The 24568-nt window shown below is 41.9% G+C and overlaps 2 protein-coding genes across 7 annotated transcripts in view; one reads left to right on the top strand and one right to left on the bottom strand.

Annotated features, from left to right (window-relative positions):
* Window positions 1–23555, top strand: part of DNAH11 (dynein axonemal heavy chain 11) — a 318343-nt gene extending 294788 nt beyond the window's left edge. Inside the window, 8 exon segments of the mRNA XM_049093700.1 lie at window positions 2072–2263; window positions 4942–5061; window positions 14067–14309; window positions 16928–17110; window positions 17191–17306; window positions 21587–21699; window positions 22129–22269; window positions 22981–23555. Of these exon segments, the coding sequence (XP_048949657.1) occupies window positions 2072–2263; window positions 4942–5061; window positions 14067–14309; window positions 16928–17110; window positions 17191–17306; window positions 21587–21699; window positions 22129–22269; window positions 22981–23228 (1356 nt within the window). The 3' untranslated portion in view covers window positions 23229–23555.
* The window catches only part of CDCA7L (cell division cycle associated 7 like), a 51107-nt gene continuing 49431 nt past the window's right edge, over window positions 22893–24568 (bottom strand). For all 6 annotated transcript variants that reach the window (XM_035698266.2, XM_025464338.3, XM_035698265.2 and 3 more), the window contains one exon: window positions 22893–24026. In XM_035698266.2, coding sequence (XP_035554159.2) covers window positions 23996–24026 — 31 coding nt within the window. In that variant the 3' untranslated portion in view covers window positions 22893–23995. The remainder of the gene's footprint in view (window positions 24027–24568) is intronic.

Here is a 24568-nt window from a genome sequence, read left to right on the forward strand (position 1 = left end):
ATCCTGGGTCTCCAGGATCATGCCCTGGGCTGAAGGCGGCGCCAAACCATTGAGCCACCTAGGCTGCCCTAGATCATAATTTCTAAATAAGTTTCTCCTAGAAATTCCTTACATTTAAAACTAACATATTTTTATATTCTTCAAGATTAATTACAGTTATATAGTTTCTATTTCCTTCTTTCATGAGCTTGTGTTTTATTTCATGTTAGTTGTAGAAATGTTATGTTTAATGATGATGTATCTTCAGCCCTGCAAATTGCCTAGAAATGGCCTAGTGTTTTCAAATGACCTAGTGATTTAGTTGGGTCAGCACTAGGGATGGCCTGGTCAGTTTTAGAACTATATCTGGTAGTAATAACCCTGGATTCTGATGAAACTGATACATAAAGAAACTAAAACGCTTCTTCTAGGGATGCCTGGGTGGCTTAGCTGTTGAGCATCTGCCTTCAGCTCAGGGCATGATCTGAGTCCAGGATTGAGGCCTGCATCAGGCTCCCTGCATGGAGTCGGCTTCTCTCTCTGCCTGTGTTTTTGCCTCTCTCTCCCTCTCTCTCTCTCATGAATAAACAAATAAAATCTTAAAAAAAAAAAAAAAAACCCTTCTTCTAGTCTTAGAACAAGACAAGTCTAGTCTTGCTTTAGACTTTTACTAGAAGTTGCCTGGGAGATCAGATCTGATCTCCCACCTGAAAGGTGCTAAATGGCCCAAGTTGTCCAATCCATTTTAAATAGAGACTGGCTATAATTTGGCCATTTTAAAGTACAAGACAGGACAGCCCAGGTGGCTCAGCGGTTTAGAGCCGCCTTCAGCCCAGGGCCTGATCCTGGAGACCCGGGATCAAGTCCCATGTCAGGCTCCCTGAATGGAGCCTGCTTCTCCCTCTGCCTGTGTATCTGCCTCTCTCTCTCTCTCTCTCTCTCTCCCATGAATAAATAAATAAATAATCTTAAAAAAATAAATAAAGTACAAGACAAAGTTTCAGCTTTGGCCTTAACTTCTACTGCCCAACATCAGTTAAAGTAGTCCTTGTTTGCCTCACAGAACTGCCAAATTTGAGAATAAAGTATTACTATCTTTAAGGCAAAGATTGGATAGCTGTTGTTCACCTTTTAATTTTATGGCTGTGGAAGGATTTATATCAGCATGCTAAGATTTAATTTTCCCTCTACAATTTCAAAAAAGTGTTATAGAGTGTATAAGCGTGTGTGTGTTCCAATCTTCCATATGCCATTCTTTCTACCCAGCAGTGAATTCTACTTTAAGTTCATTGGAAGGAAACCGTTTGTCAGGGTGACAGGTATTTGCTCAGGTACACTACAAAACTAGTGATCCAAACAAGATGACTTCTCTCACCTGTAACTGGCAGCTCTGTTTCATGAGCTTAGCTATACACCCAAGCTGGTAGATGCTTCTGCTGGAACTCACTCATGGCTTCCATGGTTGTCTGGTCATCCTCATTTCTAGCCCACAGAAAAAGGAAAAGAGTGACAACCAGGGCAAGCAACATCCTTTTAAGTAAATGACATGGGAATTGTACACATCACTTCTGTGCAAATTCCTTTGGCAAGAACTTGGTCATATGGCACATCTGGCTTCAAGAGAGGATGGGAAATCATTTTTTGATGGGTGGCCATGTGCCCCAGTAATCTGTATTACTATGAAACCAGAGGAAATGAAGGGCTGGGGTTAAGTAGTATTCTGCTAAGTTGATGAAACTAAGGTGGTGTCCTCTGGTCAGCTAGATTTTTCAAGGAGAATTTTGCAGGGGAAAATGATGTCAAGCAGTATTATCACTGCTTAGAATGAATCGTGTCATTGTCTAGTGAAGTTAGAAGCGTTCAGTAAAATAACTAAAGAAAAGTCAAAGCATTCCTCTTAAATTAATAGACTGGCAAACGCCAAATGGTCAGTCTCCCATTATGCTCTGATAGGATAGATAGCCGTGCTTAAAACTGTCTGGCACCCCTATCTTACATCTCCCTCAAGGTTTTATACAAGATCTCGAAAATTCAGACCCTTGCCCTTGGAAACCATGCAGAAGTATAATCAAATATTTTCCTTTTCTCCCAGGATACACTTGAAGCGTGCTCCAAGGAGCAGGAATTTAAAAGCATCCTCTTTTCTCTGTGCTACTTCCATGCTTGTGTCGCCGGGAGACTGAGGTTCGGCCCCCGGGGCTGGAGCCGCAGATATCCCTTCAGTCCTGGAGACCTCACCATTTGTGCCAATGTCCTCTACAACTACTTAGAGGCAAACCCTAACGTAAGTGCCAGTGGTCGGATAACCTCTTCCCAAGAGTGTACTGAATCTGTCAGTCTTTGGCTACTATCAAATGGACCGTAATTTCTCTTTCGAAGCTATTATTGAAATAGCTGACACTATATATGCATCTTCTGCCAAGTGTGAAAATAAACCAGATCAAAGGTTTTCCAGTAGTGGATGCTCGAACTTCATAAGATAGGTCAAACCAGTTCTACATCAGCAGCTTAGTGAAAAAAAAATGTCCTTCATTATGTTAACAAAAACAGTGGTTTACATGTGCATATATGCCAGATTCATTAGGCAGGTAATGAAGCATTTGCACAAATGTAATTACATACAGCAATTCTGACAGTTCATAACACTGCATTAATAATCACTACAATTAGTTCTTATGATGGAAGCAATTTACAGCGCGTCACATGTATAAATAATGGTGCATTTCCTGCATATGTCATTATTATGTATTAAGGATGCCACCTTGTTGTGACTTTCTCAGTTATGTTCCCCTTGATTGGAAGTTAAAGGTAGATGAATGATTTTATTTCATAGCTAAAATGTGTTTTACAGATGGGAATGGGAATGCTTCATCAAGAACATTTGTGTAAACTCTTATAAACCCAGTGATTGGATTTCAAAAAAGGAAGAACCATTTGTAAGAATTTTCTGGCTTCGTCCTCCAAAAGGAAACATTTCCCATTCAGTTAAATCTGTTAAAATTGAGATATATTTGTCAAAACCAGGTGTTATTCTCTGGGCTACATTTTCTATAAAGGGCCTTTAAAAATGACTCATCTGTGTTTCTATGTGTAAATGATTCCTTTATGTTCTTTCGCCGATCATGGTTACAATTTTCGTGACCAAATAAGTCTCCTCAAGCTTCAAAGGTGATGTGACTGCTATCAGAATATGTACACTTAATATATAACATGGGTGTGTTCTCCTGAGGAACACATTTTGAGGAAGTTGTATCCAAAACAAATGGCGTTAATATGGTATGTGATGATCAATATTCCATATCTACCATTTTTAAAATATACAACATTTGCTCATATTTTGATCTTGTAATAAATAATATTTTGTGTTGACCTTAACACATTTTGTTTACAATATTGCAGGCAAAATTGACTGTTGTAATAGTCCTGGGTAGAAAGTGAAATGGACCACTTAATCCTTTTATACAGGTGCTTCATAACTGTCCCCTGAGGCTGAGACAGGGAATATTACCCTATTCCAACTGAGTGTCATGTACAGCGTCGAGTTAGAAATGACGAGGAGAAGGGAGCGGACTCCTGTTTCTCCCTGGCTCTCCCATCCTGAGACTTGGCAACCCCAGGTGGCCAAGTGAATCGTGTCCTGCCCGCCGCCCCCACTCTTGTTCCAGGATCCACACAGCTTTCAGTTTTTCACGCCTCCTCCTCTCTCAGATGTCTAGACCCAAGCCATTCACCACACATGGTGAAGCGAGTTGCCAGGACTTGAGAGCTAGGTTATGAGCACAGAGTTGGGCGGTGCAGAATGCCCTTTTCAAGGAGGTAGATGTTAAAAACAAAGAGCAAGATGTGAGGGGAGAGAGTCAGTTATTGAGAAGGATAGATCTCCAGTTGATTAAAATCTCCAGGGAGCCACATATCAGGTGGTAGGATACATAGCAGGTATGAACAAAACGTACCAGAGAAGTGAAATGGAGACCTCTTTGTTTCCCGTGCATTCCATGAGGACGACGTGGACGGTGCCCGTGGGGTGGAACAGGGAGCATGCTACAGGCCAGGCTCTTCGCTCTTATTTCTCGCTCCCATCAGACGAGCTTGAAAAAAGGACCCATTTGAGGTTCATTTATTCAAATTCAAATAAACTTGTAACAAGTACGTTGGAACAGTTGAAGCAATTTTACTTGTTCTGTCAAATCATGCAACAAATGAAGGCTATAATTAAGTTTTTACTTGAACTGCTGGGAGGCAATCTACTGCCCCTGAGGGTATAAAGGTTCCTGTCTAGAAAGGCTTCATCACAGACTGGCATGTTTTGCAAACCCAGAGGAAGCTAAAGGGTAGCAGAGAGAGGCTTCAAGTCCTGCTAAGCCAAATAAAGAGGAGACACCGTTATATTTCTTGAATACTACATGGTACAGTCATTAGAACCCTTAGAATAGCCGCGTAGTAGGCCAGTCATGCCCTAACCCGAGCCCTCGAGTCAGTTGGTAGCAAGGAGATTGGTTTGCCTGGATTTTTGCAAGAGGATGGTTTCCTAAGTACACCCCAAATTCAGATGGTACAAGATTTTCTTTATTTGCCTAAATGAGATAATAAAACGTGGTATTGGATCATAAAAACAGGACCTAGCTCAAAGGCCCTGCGAACTAACACCTTTTCTTGATTTGGGGATGAGATATTGAATTTATAAAGTCTCCCTACATATCATGTTCTAGGAATGATTGCTTTAAAATCTGCCTTAAATGTTCAGTGTTAGTGAATTTTCACCGAAGGTGTTTAAACAGACTGAATGTAATTCTATGTAAAAGCCTACACAATTTCTGAACCTCTTTTAAGCCCTCCTATTGATGGGGATTTGGGGAGACACGGTGTTAGAGGAGCTTGGAGAGAGGCTTGTGCTGCTAACTGGCCTCTTTGAGGCAGATATACTGGGCCTGGAAATGAACATTTGTGTGATTTTTCTCCCAGGTCCCATGGGAAGATCTCCGTTACCTCTTTGGTGAGATCATGTATGGGGGCCACATCACAGATGATTGGGATCGCAAGCTGTGTCGGGTGTATTTGGAAGAATTCATGAATCCATCTCTGGTAAGACACTTAATGATTAATTTTACAGAAGAGAAAATCCTAGCAAGAATTTTTTTTTTTAAGTTTTATTTATTTAATCTCCTCCCGACATGGGGTTTGAGCTCATAATCCCCAAATCAAGAGTCACATGCTTCTCCTACTGAGCCAGCCAGGCGCCCCTCTAGTAAGAATTATTTTAACTAATTCCACTATATAAATACTTCTGGCCCACTGTCACAGAGGTTGGAAATTTGTTAGAATTGCAGTCTTTTTTTTTTTTTAATTATTTATCTGACAGAGAGAGAGAGAGCATGCTTGCGTGTGTACATGTGAGTGGGGGAGGGGCAGAGAGAGAATCTTCAAGCACTCCCTGCTGAGCACAGATATCCTCACCTGAGCTGAAATCAAGTGTCTGATGCTTAAACCTACTGAGCCACCCAGGTGCTCCAGAAATGCAGACTCTTGGGCCCCATCTCAGATCTATGAAGTCTGAAACTGTTTCAATTAAGACCTCCTAGATTATTTTTGTGCATCATTCTCATGTTCTATGCCCAGATGAAGGACCCTCACATAAACTGTTTGACTGGATCTTTGGAATAACCCTGAGAGGTATGCGGAACTGACACTGGTAACCACTTTTATAGAGAGAGACTGTGGCATGGCTTGCCCCAGGTCCATCAGTTACCATGGGCAAGAAGAGCTCCATCCAGAAGACAGGAATTTGATTTCAATTTGAGGGTTCTAAAATAAGTGAAATCTGTCACAGAAGCCATGGAATTCTAAATTTTGATCACTAACTCTTTAAGTATGTGCTCAAGAAACATGTGATGTGAGAACCCAGTCTTCCACCTGTGAGGAAAGGGTAGAGCACTGCCTGTACTGGAGTTGAGAGAGATTAAGCTCCTTTTCCCATTTCTTATCTTAACAACCCTGTTGGCAAAGACCAAACAGCCGTTCAGTTTATGACCGGGGCTGTATTTCTGGCAAAAGTCCTCTGTCTCTGTTTTCCATATTGAAGTAGCTGAAAGTGGTGGCCACACTTTCTTCATGCTGCGTCTCTAAAGGCTGCCATGGCCATGGCCATTGCCTGTTTCTTGGAAACACAAGGCACGCTACACCACGCTGTCTTTTCCCACTTGAACAAGATACCAACTCTGTTTAAAGTAGTGCCGTGTAACTTCTTTGACATTGGCTATAGCAAGTTCTTTCTAGACAGGTCTCCTGAGGCAAGGGAAATAAAAGCAAAAATAAACTATTCGGACTTCATCAAAATAAAATGTTTCTGCACAGGAAGGAAACAATACAACTAAAAGGCAGCTTATGGAATGGGAGAAAATATTTCCAAATGACATATCTGATTAAGGGTTAGTAGTAGCCAAAATATATAAAGAATTTATAAAATTCAACACTCAAAAAATAAATAATCTAATTCAAAATGGGCAGAAGACATGGACAGACATTTCTCCAAAGAAGACATACAGATGGCCAACAGAGATATGAAAAGATCCTCAACATCACTCATTAGCAGGGAAACAAATCAAAACTACAATGAGTTACCACCTCACACCTGCCAGAAGGGCTAAAATCAGCACACAAGAAACAGCAGGTGTCGGCAAGGATGTGGAGAAAGGGGAACCCTCCTATCCAGTTGGCGGGAATGTAGACTGGTGGGTGCAGCCACTGTGGAAAATAGTATGAAGTTTCCTCAAAAAGTAAAAATAGAACTACCCTTAGAGGGGCATCTGAGTGGCTCATCAGTTAAGCATCTGACTTAGGCTCAAGTTGTGATCTCGAGGTTCTGTGATTGAGTCCCACATCAACCTCCCTGCTCGGTGGGGAGTCTGCTTCTCCCTCTGCCTCTGCCCCTGCCCCCAGCTTATGCATGTGCACTCTTTCTCTCTCTCCAATAAACAAATAAAATGTTAAAAAAAAAATGCCACCTTATGATCCAGCAATGGCACTACTAGGTATTTACCCAGAAAACACAAAAATACTATTTCAGAGAAATACATGCCCCCGGATGTTTATAGCAACATTATCTACAATAGCCTCATTATGGAAACAGCCCAAGTGTCCATTCAAATGGATGGAGAAGCAGTAACGATGTAACAATGGACTATTAGCCATAAAAAAAGAATAAAGTCTTGCCAGGTGCATGGATGGAGCAAGAGGGTATTATGCTAAACAAAGTCAGTCAGAGAAAGACAAATACCATATGATTTCATTTATATGTGAAATTTAACAAAACAAATGAACAAAGAAAAAAAAGGCAAACTAAGAAACAGACTCTTAACTACAGAGGATAAACTGATGGTTAAGTGGATGCGGGGTTGGGGGAAATAGGTGATGGCGATTAAGAAATGCTCTTGTGATGAGCACTGGGTGTTGTGTGGAAGTGTTGAATCACTATATTGTAAACCTGAAACTAATATTACATGGTATGTTAACTGGAATTTAAATGAAAACTTAATAATATGCAAAGGACTGCAAAAAAAAATAAAGTAGTGCTACATTTTTTATGGTTTGAACAACCTCCTGTTTATAATTTTTGAGAACTTCATCTTATTAAAGTATTACATCGTTTTGATCACTTTCCTTTTAGTCTATTTTGAGAAATAATCCTGTCCTAGAAAATATGGTCTAGGGCAGCCCAGGTGGCTCAGCGGTTTAGCGCCACCTTCAGCCCGGGGTGTGATCCTGGAGACCTGGGATCGAGTCCCGCCTCAGGCTCCCTGTGTGGAGCCTGCTTCTCTCTCTGCCTGTGCCTCTGCCTCTCTCTCTCTGTGTCTCTCATGAATAAATAAATAAAATCTTTAAAAAAAAGAAAAGAAAATATGGTCTATTATAAGTAGTCTAATACAGAAAATCGAAGACAGATTTTTTTCTTACTACTTTTAATAATGTTAAACAATTTGGAGACCATGCCAAAAAAAAAAAAAAAAAGAAAAGAAAAGAAAACTTTCCTGGCCTGTGACCATTATTTGTTTCCTTTGCCGTGAGACTCCTGGTCTTTCCTTAGTTCTAATGAGCAGGATTTCACAGGTCAGAAAGACACTTTCAATTTAATACAATTGGAAGTCACTCCTCAGAAGAGGTCTGGGAGCAGGTTACCATGGAGATGGGAAAGATAAACAGTGTCAGGCACGTGACCTTTACAGAGGCTGATTTCTCCAAATGATGGTGGAGGTCAAGGGGCAGAGTGAGAAGCTCATGCTGACGTTCCCTCTCTGGCTGTGGCCTGAGGATAGGGAGCCAATTACTGTTGCCAAACTAGACAGTCCATTAACCTTCCCAAGTCTGAACTCCCATTCAAATAGTTGGACAATAAATATAAATGATGAAACCAGAGGGGCAGCACTGGAGTGGGGGAGAGCCCTTTAGAAATTTAGGTATCCAGGCTCCCATGGAGATCTGCTGACGTTTTCGGCTCCAAATGCTCCATTTGAAATCTTGCATCCTCACCAGACGGTGCCACCTTCTCAACAGAGGAAGTTAAAACACTTGGCGACTTGGTGTCAGATGCTGCAAAATCCCAGTTCTTCTGTTCTCTTGCAGATGTGTCCTACTCTTGCTGTTTATATTGGGAACTCAATCTAACACTTGTGCATCTGCAGGACATCTCTTCACCACTTCTCACGTTGGTTAACTTGTTTAGAAATTAGGACCTCTGGTTGCACTGAAAGTTGTCATATATTAAAAACCCTTCTGGTAATAGAGAATAACAATCAGGAGGCTGGGCTTTAAATAAAAAACAATACTAGGGTTCAAATTCAGTTCTCCCTGTATATGCTTTGATTTTAGGCACCTCCCCTGAACCTCCGTTTCATCCTCTACAAAACAAGAATGGCCCATTTCATGGGTATTTTTGTTAGGTTTAAACATTGGTATAGCACTAGACCAACATGCTTACTAAATGGAAGGTATTTTATTATGAAGTATAAATTTTCATGATCTATATTTCATACTTGACTAGATTTAATCTGTGATTATAACAGTGGAAACCATTTATTAAATATTTGCTAGGGGTCAGTACTACACAGCTCATGTGTATTATTTCTTCTCTTCACCATCATCCTGCCAAGTAGGTACTAATACCCCATGTCATCAGAAAAGAAACCCCGATTGACAAAGGTCAAACAGTTGGTAAGTAGCTAAACCAGGATTTGAACTCAAAATCAGACTCTACAGACCACGGTCTCTGTGTATGGCACGCTGCATTGGCTGGAACGCTGATCTGATTGTAGTATTAGGGGCACGGGTCAGCAAACACTGACTCACGTCTGCGCCGTGTGTGGTGCACGGCATGGGGTGCCGCCGTGCACAAAAGTGGGCAGCCCAGGAGCTCAGAGCTCTAGGTTCTTATTCGGCCACTCCCTTGCTGTCCAGCTTTGAGCAGGACCTCCTTGTGCCTCATTTATTCATTTGTAAAATGTAGCTACTGTCTGGAAAATCACCCATGTACCTGTCAGCTCTCAAGACACCTTGATCATAAAATTAATGTTGAGTAATTTCTGAAAATCCCTCATGGCACTTTGGGGCCATGGCATATTTTACTCAGAAGGCCAAGGACAAATACACTTGTTCAGACCCACAGTGAACTAGGAGCTTCTTGTCAATAAGCAAGACCACTTGGAGAGGCAGCAGAGGAGGTAGGTCTTTTATTAAATATCAGAAAACAAGATGTAAGAAGGACAGAGTCAGCAGAGTGGCAAGATGCTGGCTTTCCTGGTGTCTCTCATAATTGTGCCAGACAGTGATTTCTGCAAAAATGACTTCAAATCCTTGATGCTTTTTTCTCATACTGTGGAGGATCGTTCTCCTTGAGTGCGACACCATCGATTTTTTTTTTTTTAATAGCTTTACTGAGACAAGTTCAAATGGAAATTTACCAATTTCACTTGGACAATCCACAGGTCTTAAGTATATTCACAGCTGCGCGGCCATCACCACAGTCTTAGATACCTCATCCCCCCACCCCCCAAAGAAACCCTGCATCCCTTAGGAGTCACTCATCATCCTCTTCCCTAGTCCCCAGCCCCAGGCAACTACTAACTGACTTTTTGTCTCTATGGATTCACCTATTCTGGACATTTTATAGAAGTAGAATGATACAGGGACACCTGGGTGGCTCAGTGGTTGAGCGTCTGCCTTCAGCCCAGGGTGTGACCCTGGAGTCCCGGGATCGAGTCCCTTGTTGGGTTCCCTGCATGGAGCCTGCTTCTCCCTCTGTCTGTGTCTCTGCCTCTCTCTGTGTCTCTCATGAATAAATAAATAAAATCTTAAAAAAATAAAAAAAAATAAGTAGAATGATACACTATGTGGCCTTCTATGTTTGCTACCTTTCACTTAACATGTTTTCAAGGTTCATCCATGCTATAGTATGTGTCAGTGCTTCCTTTTTATGGCCAAATAATATTCCATTGTATGGATACATTTTCTTTATTCATTCATCATTGTGTGGACATTTCCATTTCCCCTTGGGTATATACATAAGAGTGAAATTGTTGGATCATATGGTATAACTCTATTTAACATTTTAAGGAACTGCCAAATTATAGTTCCAAAGTGGATGCACCATTTTATATCCCCACTAGCAGTGTATCAGTTTCTACACTCTCTACGTTGTTGCCAACACTCTTGTAATCCCCTCCACTACTTTTTTGTTTTAAGCCACCCTGGTAGGCATGAAGTGGTATCAGAGTGTGGTTTTGACTGGCAATTCCCCTAAGACTAGCAATGTTGGGCATCTTTTTGTGTGCTTATTGGCAGTTCATTTATCATCTTTGGAGAAGGGTCTGTTTAGAAGTATTGATTCTTTTAAGAGTAACAATAACCTCTTCAAATGATGTTTCCGAAAGGCAAGACAGGTGGTCAGTATGCAGATCGCTCTACTGTTCTGGGTCCATCAACAAGCAGCAGCTTTTCATGAAAGCCTTGAGTGGAAAGGGATTCAGGCCAGGATTCACAGAGCTCCTGGAGTATGCTGAAATCTTTACAATTTTCTTAAAGGAGAAAGAGAACACTTAAGAACCTATATGAACTCACTTTTCAAACTTTGCTTTTCTGACATCATAGTAGGAATTTACAGTGGAACATTCCTCAGGCAGTCTTTTTTTTTTTTTTTTTTCATTCTAGGAAACCAAAATGTATTTGAAATAATCATGTCTTTTCCTAGGACACAAAAAAGATCCAAATGAATGTAAAAGACTACTCACTATGTGCCTAGCCGTTGGCATACGTGGTCCCTAAATTCCCACAGCCAGGATCGTGAGGTAGCTATCAGAAGCACTGCTTCACTGATGAAACTGAAATTCAGAAAAACTGCCATTTCTTAAAGCCCCGAGCCACCAACCCATTCAGGGATGGGAACTGAACCACGTCTGGCTGACTGTAAACCACAAGCCCTTGCCTTTCCTTCGTGGTTTTCTTTTGTGCTGCTCATTAACAAACATATAAGAGGCACTCTTCATGTGTTTGTAAAAAGACTGCCTGACGGTCTCTCCATTTGCATGCCCGCCAGCACTCCAGGAGTCTGCATTCAGACAGACTCCCAGGCTGCATGGCATTTGAACATTTTTAAGTGGTTCCACTTTTTGGTCTGTTTCTTTGCTTGAAACTCTGTTTTTAACTTTGTCTTTAATTGAAAGACAATTTAACTGTGGCTCTTAATGTTTCTTTCAACAGTCTAGTGAGCACTTAAGGGAAGACCAAGTCCTTGTTTGCAGGGCACAAAGTTTGGTTTGTATATATGTATTCTAACTTTTGCTTTCATTATTTGTATTTTGTGCCCTTATCTTTATTTTGGCTAACTTATCTCATTGACTACAACATGAGTTGAAGTCTCCCCCACAGTTTTGTTTCTGTCACCCTGAACAGGTGAGATTGAAATGGATTATTCTGGGGGCACCTGGGTGGCTCAGTTGGTTAAGCATCTGCCTTTGGCTCAGGTTATGATCCCTGGCCTTGGATCGAGCCCCTTGTCTGGTTCCCTGCTCAGTGGGGAATCTGCTTTTCCTTCTGCCCCTCCCCCTGCTTGTGCACTCGCTCTTTCTCAAATAAATCTTTTTTTAAAAATGGATTATTCTGATTTTCTAAAAACAAAATGATAGAAAATGCGGATAAATGAGTGAAATGAACCAAGCTAATGGATACTGGTGGGGAGATGGGCCAAGTTCCTGCTTCTCATATTTGTTGGTTCAGATTTCTTTTTCTCACAAAATGAAAGAGTAGATGGACTTGGAAATCTTCCTAGTCCAAAAGAGAAATGCTGACTCAAATATTTAAAATGCCTTTTGGAATTCACAGCCAGCCACTGAGCATTGTCTCTAAGGACACGGGCGCTCTAGGAAACCTGTGCCTAACGGGTCTGGGAAGAAACAAACAGCCAATACTCGCAGATGAAATGGTTGTGTAAAAATCGATTCCTTTATCCCCATCAGACTGTGAGTTTCTTAGGAACTAAGGGTACATGAACCTTTTACACTTCCAAGGCTTGTTAGGCTATATTAGGTGCTGAGTACATAGTATCAAGTAAGAATTTGTGAAAACTTTGTCTCTGGGTAAGAGTGAGGGGACCAGATGGCATAACATACACAATTATAGAGGGAAACCCCAGTTTCAGAAAATGGTTAATAAAATATAGGCATAAAAGAGCTACATTAGGTAAGTGTTTTTAAAAGTATCCCACTGGGGAAAAAAAAAAAGTATCTCACTGTACATTGAAGCGTATGTAGACAATCTATAGCCAGAGAAACAGGGAAAATGAAAACAGAGGCGGTTATGGCCCTGGGGAATTAAAAACAAATTAGGAAAAAAATCTGAGATTATGCTGAGTGAACTAGAAAATTTTAAGCACTTACTGTGTTTATAAGAACTACCTTCACACACTGAGATTTGGTATTGCTACTCACATTGCCTTTGTTAAGAACCTTCCTCCACATGGAATGTCTACCCTCTACTCCAACCTTAATGAAGTAGATGGGCATGATAAATGCCTTATCCTGGCCTTTCATTCATTAGGCACTTGTGTATTGAGCACCAGTATGTGCTAACAATACTGGATCTTGAGATGAGCAACAAGGGTCTATAGATCTTGAGATGAGCAACAAGGACTCTGCCCTGAGTAGCTCAAAGGGTCTATGGATCTGGAAATGAGCAACAAGAACTATGCCCTGAGTAGCTCAAAGGTGACGTAGCACTGATTTCTCTGTGTATACAGCCCTATAAAATGTTTTTTAAATTTTTTTTAAAGATTTTATTTATTTATTCATGATAGTCACAGAGAGAGAGAATGAGAGAGAGGCAGAGACACAGGCAGAGGGAGAAGCAGGCTCCATGCACCGGGAGCCCGACGTGGGATTCGATCCCGGGTCTCCAGGATTGTGTCCTGGGCCAAAGGCAGGCGCCAAACCGCTGTGCCACCCAGGGATCCCCAAGCCCTATAAAATGTTACATACAGGCTTATTTTTCCATATATGTACATAGAACTCTGGTTATAAAATTCATATGTATCATATATAAAATTGAGCAATATTGTGGAAAGTCTCTGCATTAGGAAAGCTAAGCCTAGAGAGTCTACTAAAGTGAGTTCAGAATTAAGATTTAAACATCTTGCCTGGGGAAGTTAGAGTCCCATCTTCTCTCTGCAAAATGTTTGCAGTTTGGGACAATCAATGACTTGGAGCATGTGATGGATGACCGATACGCAGGAGATGGTTCAGCACCCAGTCATTCCTTTGTGGGCATGTATCACGTTGCTCCGAGAAAACTGCAGACTTGGTTCTCTTGGAGCAAGGATTCACGTGCATTCCTTGGACTCCTCCCCAGAGGTCAGCCTGGTGCCACACACAGGACAAAATGATTGATTACAGAAGCCTCATGAAATATTTTAGGGAGCCTGCGACCCATCTGGCATTGCACAGGACATTCTTACTGAGTGTTCTCAAAATGTCTTAATGTCTTAGGGTGTGAAGATTCATATCCATTTAGACTTCCGAGTAACTGACTTTTTTCCTTTGTGGTTGAAGATTGAAGATGAACTTATGCTGGCACCAGGATTTGCAGCCCCACCTAACCTAGATTATTCAGGCTACCATCAGTACGTAGAGGAGAAGCTTCCTCCAGAAAGCCCAGCACTGTATGGCCTCCACCCAAATGCTGAAATAGAATTCCTGACAGTGATGTCCAACACTCTCTTCAGAACTTTGCTAGAGCTGCAGCCCAGGAATGCACTCATCCATGAGGAGCTGGGGCAGTCCACAGAAGAAAAGGTAGAGGATCTTTCTTTTCTGTTGAGCCGTAACATTTTTGTACAGTGAAGGGTACTAATCTTAAGTGTACAACTCGATAGATTTTTCTCCTTCCATATACCCATGTAATCATCACTCAAATAAAAATACTTAATTTCCAACACTCAGTCAGTATATCCCTCCCTCTGCTGGCCAAACATTACTACTCTAACCTTGATCACCACAGATTAGCCTTGCCCGTGTTTGGACACCGGATGGATGCATTCATACCTTATATACTGATTTCCATCTAGCTCTTTTCACTCTCTGTTACATTTGTGAGATCCACCCATGTTCTTGCGTGGACCAGGGATTCATTTAGTTTAGTATTCTTTTGTATGAATATATATAGTTCTTTATTCAGTCTGTAGTAGAGGGATGTTTGGGTTATTTCTAGTTCTTTCCTATTTTGACTTATCATAGCCACGAACATTCTTGTAGTCTTTTGTCAGCTGGCACTGGCAACTCCACAAGGTGTCCGTTCATCCTGCTCACCCCTCTTTGCTCAGAAGTGGAATTGCTGAATCGTGCACTGTAATGCGTAGTTTCAGTAGACACTCCCAAGCAGTTTTCACAAGTGTTTGTACCACTTACACTCCCACCAGCAGTGTGCAAGTTTCACGTGTTCTCTGTCCTTGAGGTTTTGTTAAGGTTAACATTTCATTGTGGTTTTAATTTCACATTCCTTAGTCAAGGAGTGATGCTGAGCATCTTTTCATTTGATCTTGGCCATCTGGCTATAACCTTATGTGAAGTGCCTGTTCCAGTTGCTTGCCCATTTTTTAAATTGAGTTGTCAGGCTTTCTTCCAGGTTTGTTAAGGACCCTTTATTCTAAACATGCACCCTTTGTCAGATAGATGTATCGCAAACATCTCCAAATCTGTGACTTGCCCTTCTCTGTCTTTGGCTCTGTCATTTTGTTACAGTGTCTTTCTTACATTATCTTGGGAGACTGGCATTATTTTTTTTTCTTTTTGGCATTATTCTTTTGAAGGTATGTATTGCCCTAAAATGATGATGAGAAATGGACATCAAATGCTGGTTTTTTACATTTAGATTCAAACCTCATTTCTCAGTAATTTAAAACCTTAATAGTTTATCCCCCCACCCCCAGATAAATTAGCCCTTATTTCCCCTCACAATTTAATCAGGATTTGACTGACACAGATTCAGGTTGTTGGAACACACCAAGCATCAAATTTAACTACATTGAGGTCCGAGGAATTTACCATATTATTTCTTGAAATGTGGCCATTTGTTGAGGCCCTTGGTTGACATGTAAGGGCTTTAGAATTTGTGCGTGTTTTATCCTATATATTAACACCTTCCTTGTTATGAATGTTAGACTTTTTTTTTTTTTTTTTTTTTTAGGCAAAGATGAAAAAGGAAACATTCATCCATTTGGGAAAGGCTATATAGTATCAATAGAAACAGAAAGATGGATGAAGTCTTTATTTCGTGTTGGGCTTCAATCTTTCCAACAAAGAAGCTCACCATTAAACCAAAAACTGCAAAGCCAATGAGCTTTAGATGCCTCAACACCCCAAACAGACAAACAGCAGCGACTCTATTAGTTGTTTACTATATCCTGGGCACTAAAGAACGTGCTTTACAGATAAGCCATCTAATTAATCTAATATCAGGATCCCTATTCCAGGATTAATTAATGGTGACTTGCCAGACAGCTACAAAGGGCCAGTGAAGGAAACCAAACTCTAGGTGAAAGAATGGCTTTTGGAATCAGCTAACTTGCCTACTACACTGTGCTTCATATTTTCTACCGCTGCTGCAGATGAGTTTTTTAAGGTTCCAGGACCTGAAAAATAACCTGCCAACATGCTAAAGCACCTTAGGATTAAGATACCAGAAGCACAGGCAGTAATCCAAAAAATCAAGAAAAGAAGGAAAGCTGCCTAAGGTGGAAAACAGGCAATGCTCTTCAATCTTTTGTCCATTTTAGGTACTTGTTAGTTTTCCCCAGCTCAGCAAAAAGGACAAAAAACACACACATTGAAGTATTACATACATTCTGAACATCTTTAATGTATAAATTTTTTATTTCTTCAAAGCAATAATTAAAAGAAGACAGAGGCTTCCTTGCTGTTAAAAATGCTGATCCAAATTGCTCCCAAAACTTTAGGCTATGTCAGTTGGGAAGGCAATATCATAGACTCACCAGAATTAGCTCAAGCCTAAAGGGCATTTTTGCTTCGTGTGACTTTTCAAATTTTTATTTAATACCTAAATGTCAGGATCTTACTTCCTCTTTCTGTATCTTTACGTACAAGTGAAATGTAGTTGATGACGTTCTTCTATTCCCTAACTGCTAACAGTGAATAAACTGCAAACGAATAGTAGCTCCTCCCTGATGGGACCCAAAGAAGGGGAAGGGGCTGCATTGATGCAGAGGTCCTTGAGCTAGTCCTCAGCGCCTGTCTGCCCATCTTCAGGGAGTCGTGGGTATCTTTTAAGTGCATTAGCAAGCACCTTGGGGAATTGTAGAAAATATGCTGGGACTTTGAAAAGTCAAGGACATTAGTCCCTGTGACTAAAAATGAAATACAAAGGAGCTAAATCTTATATGTGTTAATGATTTAAGGTTAAGAATGTCTCGGATGACATTTTGGAGAAACTCCCAGAAGAATTCAACATGGTGGAGATAATGCAAAAAAACTCAAACAGAAGCCCCTATGTTCTTGTTTGCTTCCAAGAATGTGAAAGGATGAATATTCTCCTTCGGGAAATCCGTTCCTCACTTCAACAATTAGACCTTGGTTGGAAGGTAAGTTTAAAAAGGGATCCTAGAGTGCGTTTCACCATGTTGAAGGATAGTCACTATGTGGCCTCTCTTCTCCATGCAAGGGGGAGCTGATGTTATCTCCTGAGATGGAAGCCCAGCAGTCCCAGCTGAGTTACGACACAGTCCCAGACAACTGGAGCAAAGTGGCTTATCCATCTACTTACGGCCTGGCCCAGTGGTAAGCTGCCCCCTTCCTGCTCCCACTGGCCTTTGTCCACCTGGGTGCTGGTTCAGTGTTATTACTATTATGTCAGAACAACTATGAAGATTGTATTCTGGAAGTATACTTGGCCCATAATTGTACAGAGAGTACCACCAGTTTCACTGGATTTTTAGTGTGCTTTCAACACAAAAATCAGTGAAAAGTCAAAGTCAAAGCAAGATTCAAATTCCACCCCTTACTATACTATTTGATCTAGGACAAAATACTTGATCTTCCTAATTTCTCAGTTTATCACCTGGAAACCGTAGGTAATAAAATTCCGTCGTTAAATGGCCATGGGAGGCAACTTGAGTTTGCTTTCATGTCACTTCATATGCTTACTTTCAAAGCTAATGATTACTGATGCCAACTCATAGCTAACTTTTAAAAGATTATACAGTAAAACTGACTGCTTTAGTGTGTAGACTTGAGTGCATGGAGGTGTTCCAAAGCCAGGGATGGAGATTCTCTCTATTCCTGTCTCCTCGTACAGAAATTTTTTATCCTTGCTTTCCTGTCTTTTTTTTCCATGAACCAGAATGCTACTCTGAGCCTTAAACTGGAAGGCTCCATCAGAATTCCAGATGAGGGGCACCTGGCTGGTGCAGTTGTAGAGCATGTGACTCTTGATCTCAGGATTTTGAGTTTGAGGCCCATGTTGGGTGTAGAAATTACTTTCCAAAATAAACTCTTACAAAGAATTTCCAATGACTGTACCTTGGAACTGCCCCCCAGGCAGCCAGGTGTTGGCTGTGTGGGATGTGTACAAACCTAAAAATGGAAGGTGTAATGTGGAAGGGATGCAGATGGCAGCAAATAACCACGGCAGGGAAGAGTGGGTTGAGCTACTCGCTGGATTTCTGTGAATGCTATGGATGTCCAACACCAGATTTTATTATTTCCTATCAAAAATATTCATGTTACACTTAAATTTTATGGTAATGGTAACGTTGGAGTCACTTCCACCATCTTCTTTTGTGCCTTCTAACTTGTGAATTTTTCTTTTATTCCAATATTTTCTGGCTTCTGTCAGTCTAATAGTTTTCTTTTGCCTTTTTAAAAGTAGGCTCCATGCCCACGTGGGGCAGGCTTTAACTCATGACTTTGAGATCAAGACCCACACAAATATCAAGTCAGTTGCCCAACTGAGCCACCCAGGCACCCCTGATAGTTTTCTTTATTCCGTGTTTATCCCTGTATATTTCCTATTATTTTTGTGGAGACACTTTTCATTGTAATCTATACACTTTATTTTTCTAACACAACGTAAAGTCAACACTTTAACATCCCTCTGAACGTCTGCTTCCTCTGGTCTGCCATTGTAATTCAACCTTATTTTAAACCATAGTATTTTTGTTTTGTTTATAGTCCACAATTATTTTCAGTTTAACTACATATATTGATTTCTCCACTCATTGTTACTTTTTATATCTCATTCTGGGCTCCTTTGTTCTGGGCCCTGTTATCTTTTTGCTAAAGGATAAAATATTCAACTTTTCATGTACGTGATGTGGAGTAAACAGCGTTCCTTGTGTCTGAACTTTCTTCACTGTACTCTTGCTCAGTGGTTCACCTATGTATACAATTCTAGGGTAAGAGAGCTTTTCTCTTGGCCTTGAGATTTGGTAACTCCATTGTTTTCTGGCATTTATTAGAGCTGATGAGACTGTTCTTAAATGTACTTGTCAGCCCTTCACAACTAATCTTTCTTTGGGACATTTTTAAGGTATTTCTCTTCACTCTTAATGTTCTGCAATTTTCCTATTGCATTTAGATGTGGACTTTTTTTTTTTTTAAGATTTTATTTATTCATGAGAGACAGAGAGAGGAAGAGACACAGGCAGAGGGAGAAGCAGGCTCCATGCAGGGAGCCTGATGCAGGACCCAATCCCAGGACTCCAGGATCACGCCCTGGGCTGAAGGCGGTGCTAAACCGCTGAGCCACCCGGGCTGTCCTGAGTGAGGTGTGTGTGTGGACTTTTAAAACAGTCCTTGGGACCGTGTGCAGTTATAAATGTGTAAGTCTGTTGGTTCTACTCCAGAAAATTCTTAGCCCTTATTTCTCCAAATACTGCCTTCCCCCATTGTCTCCACTGTATTTATGTACCTGAAATCTCTTATCAGTCTAGATCTTTCTCTGCTGTATCCTATGTTGATTTCATCGGTATTGGACGGAACTTCATTAGGTCTTCGATTGTTGCTGGTTTACTGTGCTTGCCCTTGATTTTTGGACAACGGGAAGTTTTAAAAGTCAGTTTTCAAATCCAAGTTCTTTATATCGGGGGGGTGGGGGCAAAGGGGGAACCAGACTTGGTTTTATAAATTCCTGTTTTTACAACTATTATTGCAGTTTCTTAGGAGTTTAAACATATTAAAGTCTTTTGTCCAGATTCCTCTTATTTTTTCTACAGGGTTATCAACTCTCTTGTTCATTGGGTTTGCTGCCAGTTTTTTATGCCATATAATCACTTTTCTTTATACTCAAAATGACAAGCTGGCTGGTTATTAAAAAAAAAATTAACCCATTCATTGTTGGGGCCTTTGTAGACAGCATTATCTGATCAAATGCTGCTGTGGAGGGGTCTGCAGCTAACTTTTAGAAAGGAAAGAAAAAAACTTCATGTTTATTCCTATCTGTGCAGAGGAGTCTGTCTTCAGTTTATATTAAGATATATGCTAGCACTATTTGTGGCCAATTTTTCTTGAAACCGGCTATGTCCCTGATTTTAGAGTCAAATTTGTAATTGAAGAAAACTCAAATTTCCTAGAATTGTGTTCACCTTTTTTTCCATTTCATTTTAAAATACTTTTCTTTAAAAAAAATACTTTTACTTTGAGATCTTCCTACTTAGTGTCCTTTTTTACCTCATCACTTCCAAACCATAATCCCATTGTATTTATATAGCAATCACTTTTTTTTAAGATTTGTTCATGAGACACAGAGAAGCAGAGACATAGGCAGAGGGAGAGAAGCAGGCTCCCTGTCCCTGTGGGAAGTCTGATGAAGGGGGGACTCGATCCCAGGACCACGACCTGAGCTGAAGGCAGACACTCAACCCCTGAACCACCACAGCGTTCCTAGCAATTTTTTAAAAACCTGCTGCAGGGGCACCTGGGTGGCTCAGTCGGTTAGGTGCCTCCCTTCAGCTGTCATGATTCCGGGGTCCTGGAACCGAGCCCCACGACAGGCTCCCTGCTCATCAGGCAGCCTGCTTCTCTCCCTTTCCTCCCTGCTCATGTTCTCTCCTTCTCCCTAATTAATAAAATCTTAAAAAAAAAAAAAAAAAAGTTGCAAACTGGCTACAATGTATATTCTCATGGCAACAATTTTAGATAAAAAGTCTTTTCCTCTCCTTGCTTTTCCTGGTCTTCACTTTACCTATCTTCATGTATGTTTTCCCTAAACCAGCTATTTGAAAGAATATAACTGGGGCAGGATAAGGGGCCATGTTCTAAGACAGCAGGAATTTCCCTCATGGTGACCTATCCCCCCTACTACTTCTGTAATCCAAACCAGGTCCCAGAACACTTCAGAGCTAGCCTGTGTGGCTCTCCCCTCTGGAGAACTGCCTGCTGGCTCTGATCTTCGGGCCTGTCCTCCACCTCCTACCCCTGCTCCATCTTCCCACTCTTTCTGGCAGCCCTCAATTCTATATTTCAAGGGTTGTCATTTCTGATTTTATCAAAGAGGTTCATCTCCTTGTAGCCTCTGGGAGTTGGCTTCCTCTCTTGCGTAGCTGTTGTGCTGATGAGTTCAGAACTTGGGTAAAAACAGCACTTTCTCAAAAGCAGGCATGCCCAGGCTGGGAGGTGCTGTATCTCATTACCTTTCTCTCCCCATACCCCCCCCTCCGGTGACCATGTACACGGGAAGATCATGGTCGCAGCTGCACCACCCCTGCCCTCCCCGACACCCCTCCTTTCCCCTCCCCTCCCCGTCCTCACTCAGCACTGGAGCCTGTCAGCTGGATCATACACAGATCACCTGTGTGTGATCACCAACCAGCACTAGGGAGTATCTAAGGATCGCTGAATTAAGTAGAAATGAATTTTCCACATTCCTGTGTTTCTTGTCCCTGATAGGAACAAGGTCCCTGTTCCTTTTTTCAACAGGAAAAAAAAAATCTAATTTTAAAGGGACAGTGTTCTGTAAGATTTTTGTGGTTATCAGTCCCCTAAGTCTACCTCCTCTTATAGGAAAACTCCTCTATTACTAAAAAGCACGTTTTTGTCTCTCCCTACCTTCTGTTGACCAGGTTTAATGACCTCGTTCTGCGATGCCGGGAACTCGAAACATGGACACACGATCTTGCCCTCCCGGCTGTGGTGTGGCTTTCTGGCTTCTTCAACCCTCAGTCCTTCCTAACAGGTAAGGGCTGCTGGCCCCCTCCTCGCCTGCTCTGCTCCCCAGCACACAGGTCGTGGCCAGTACAGAAGGGGAGAAGAGAGGAAGTCCCATTCCAGGCACGACAGCCATGTGAGGTGGCATGTAGTTCACTCTCCACCCAGGGCCACGTGGCCTCTCCCCCAGCGGCCCCACTCTGCCTCAACAGTGCAAAAGCAGACACCAAGTGACCTAATGGGCATAGCTGTTCCAGTCAAACTCCTTTTACAAGAGCAGGGAGGGGGTCCTGCAGGCCTGAGCTGGCCACAGTCTAATGCAGACATCTGCAGATGCCCACAAACTGGAACCACACCGTGGGACCAGAGCAGGCCCGGCTAGACAGCCAGCTTCCTATCAGCTGCTGCGAACCTTTGTACCACCTTCATGCTATGCCTGATCCTTCTCCTCCCACAGCAATCATGCAGACCATGGCTCGAAAAAATGAATGGCCACTGGATAAAATGTGCCTGACTGTTGATGTAACCAAAAAAACAAAGGAAGATTATGGCCATCCTCCACGGGAAGGGGCTTATCTCCACGGGTTCCTCCTGGAAGGTAAGATACCATGAGAAGCACATGTACAGGTTATTAAAGACCTTTCTTAAGTTCGGGTAGGTATTTGCCCTTTGTTTGCTCGTCAGTGTTCACTTACATCTAGTGGTTATTTGCCTTGTTTCCAGTGTCAAAAAACTGTATCCCAGGCTGTGATCAACATCAGCCAAATTTTAAGGCATTTAGGGTGATGGCTGTCACTTCAACCTGCATCTATATCTAATGTTAAATTACCCTGTGGTATTAAGACCTACGCTGAATTTATTCAAAATCTTATTAAAAACTGTAACTTCACTGCTATTTTACTCTAAGACTTCTGTAAGTCATTAACAGTGAATCTCCAAGGGTGGGAGTTAGGAGAGAATGTACTGGATTAGAGACTACTTCTACAGCTGAAGAAGTCAGAGTCCCATTATTTTTATAAGGGAGGACAAATGCATTTGCTTCATTGTGCCCGGAGTCTTACGCCTTTTGAATTCAAATTAGTTGATTTCTCAAAGGAAAGTTTAGGTGTAGAGCAGTGAGCTCTGCCTCCAGCATTTCTATGGCACCTGGGGAGCAGCTGTCTTAACCTCCCGTACGGGTAAGAAAGCCCCTGACAAGCAGTAACGTGACAAAACCAAACATTTCAAAACCAAACATTTATTGCCTCCAACAGTTAGAGGAGCAGCACCAACATGCCACACTATTGCAACCCTTGTGTTTTTGCCATAGGTGCCAGATGGGACACACAGTCGGGAACCATTGCTGAAGCCTGCCTCAAGGAGGTCACCTCTGTGATGCCAGTCATCTTTGCAAAAGCCATACCCGTGGACAGACAAGAAACCAAACACACATACGAATGCCCTGTGTATAAAACCAAAATGAGGGGCTCTAATTATGTGTGGACCTTCAGGTTGAAGAGCCAAGACAAGACAGCCAAATGGGTCCTGGCAGGTGTGGCTCTGCTTCTAGAAGCATGAAATGGCCCCTCCAGCCTCAGCCAGAACAGTGAGGATTTTAACTGGCATCTGCGCACATTAATTTGTTCTACTGAAAGCCCTAAAACATCCTCCCACTTATGTAACATTTGCATTAAACACTAAAGTCTCCCCATCGGTTAAGCAGGATTTTAGTTCTTGCAGACATTAAAATCTTTTTAAATTAAAAAATCTTGAAGCCGCTGACCTCAGGCAGCAGGTGAATCCTGAATGAAGGGGCAGTGCTCCAAGGCCTCCAGTGTCGGGAACGGGACAGTCCACTTTGTGTTCATTCAAGTTTTAATAAAAATAAAACTCTAGTACTCTCAAGATCTATGATTAATTGCACTTCGTAATTTAGCAGAACATTCTTTAACAAATTCCAATGGCCCAGAGAACTGTGGTCACTGACTGGGAACTAAAGATCAAGGCCACATAGATCAACAGTGTCAAAGGCAAGAGCTGCTTATACAGTGTCTTCTCTGGAACTTACCTGGACTTTAACTCCACCCCATTTAAACTTTTTCATCATATGCAGATGCTTTTAAACCATTCAATATACATAGGGGCCTATGGCTACATGTATAGAGATTGCTCTGCTGTGCCATCTTCCTGAGAGATCTTTTTAAGTATATAAACAACCTTAAAAAAATAGCATTTAGATCTACAAAATATCTGTATAAAAACACAACTGTAAAAAATCTTAGGCACAAGTGGTATGGCATGTCCTGCTGGCATATGCTGTACAGTGAGGTGGCTGGTTCTTTCTCCTAATTGTCTTCCACCAGCTGCTTCTGTAAACTGAGAACGAGAGGGGAGGGGGGCTTTAGTGTGATGAGGACGGAGGCCAAAAAAACAAAGCTGCACTCTAGGTTCCCCACCTCCACGTGTGGAGTAAAGAGCCAAACCTGGATCCTCTGGTGCAAGGTCTGTCCCGACCCATCCCGCTTCAGTGAGCCAGGCCCCAGGAGCCATGCGCCTCACTCCCGCATCCCACAACTGGGCCATGGAGTTCAGTGCTGTAGCCTCAGCCCCAGAAGCTCATCATGCGTCCTAAGAGCACAGTGCCCCTGCCTCTCTACTCAGCCTTCACAGGATCTGCTGCATCCTGTTTTACACAATGAGGGGGAATGTGGGAGGGGTAGTGCCAAGCAGCAAATGCTAGCAAAGGAGGGAATGTCCCAATAGGGAAGGTAACGGTCCTGAGCTGCTCCCACACGAGCAGACACAGAATGGACAGCACTCCAGAGAGTTTTAGAAACATCTGCGGGGCCCTGGGTGGCTCAGTCAGTGAAGTGTCTGCCTACGGCTCAGGTCATGATCTCGGGGTCCTGGGGTGGAGC

Source organism: Canis lupus, chromosome 14 (assembly GCF_003254725.2).
Source record: "Canis lupus dingo isolate Sandy chromosome 14, ASM325472v2, whole genome shotgun sequence".
In the NCBI taxonomy this organism is placed as follows: Eukaryota; Metazoa; Chordata; class Mammalia; order Carnivora; family Canidae; genus Canis; species Canis lupus.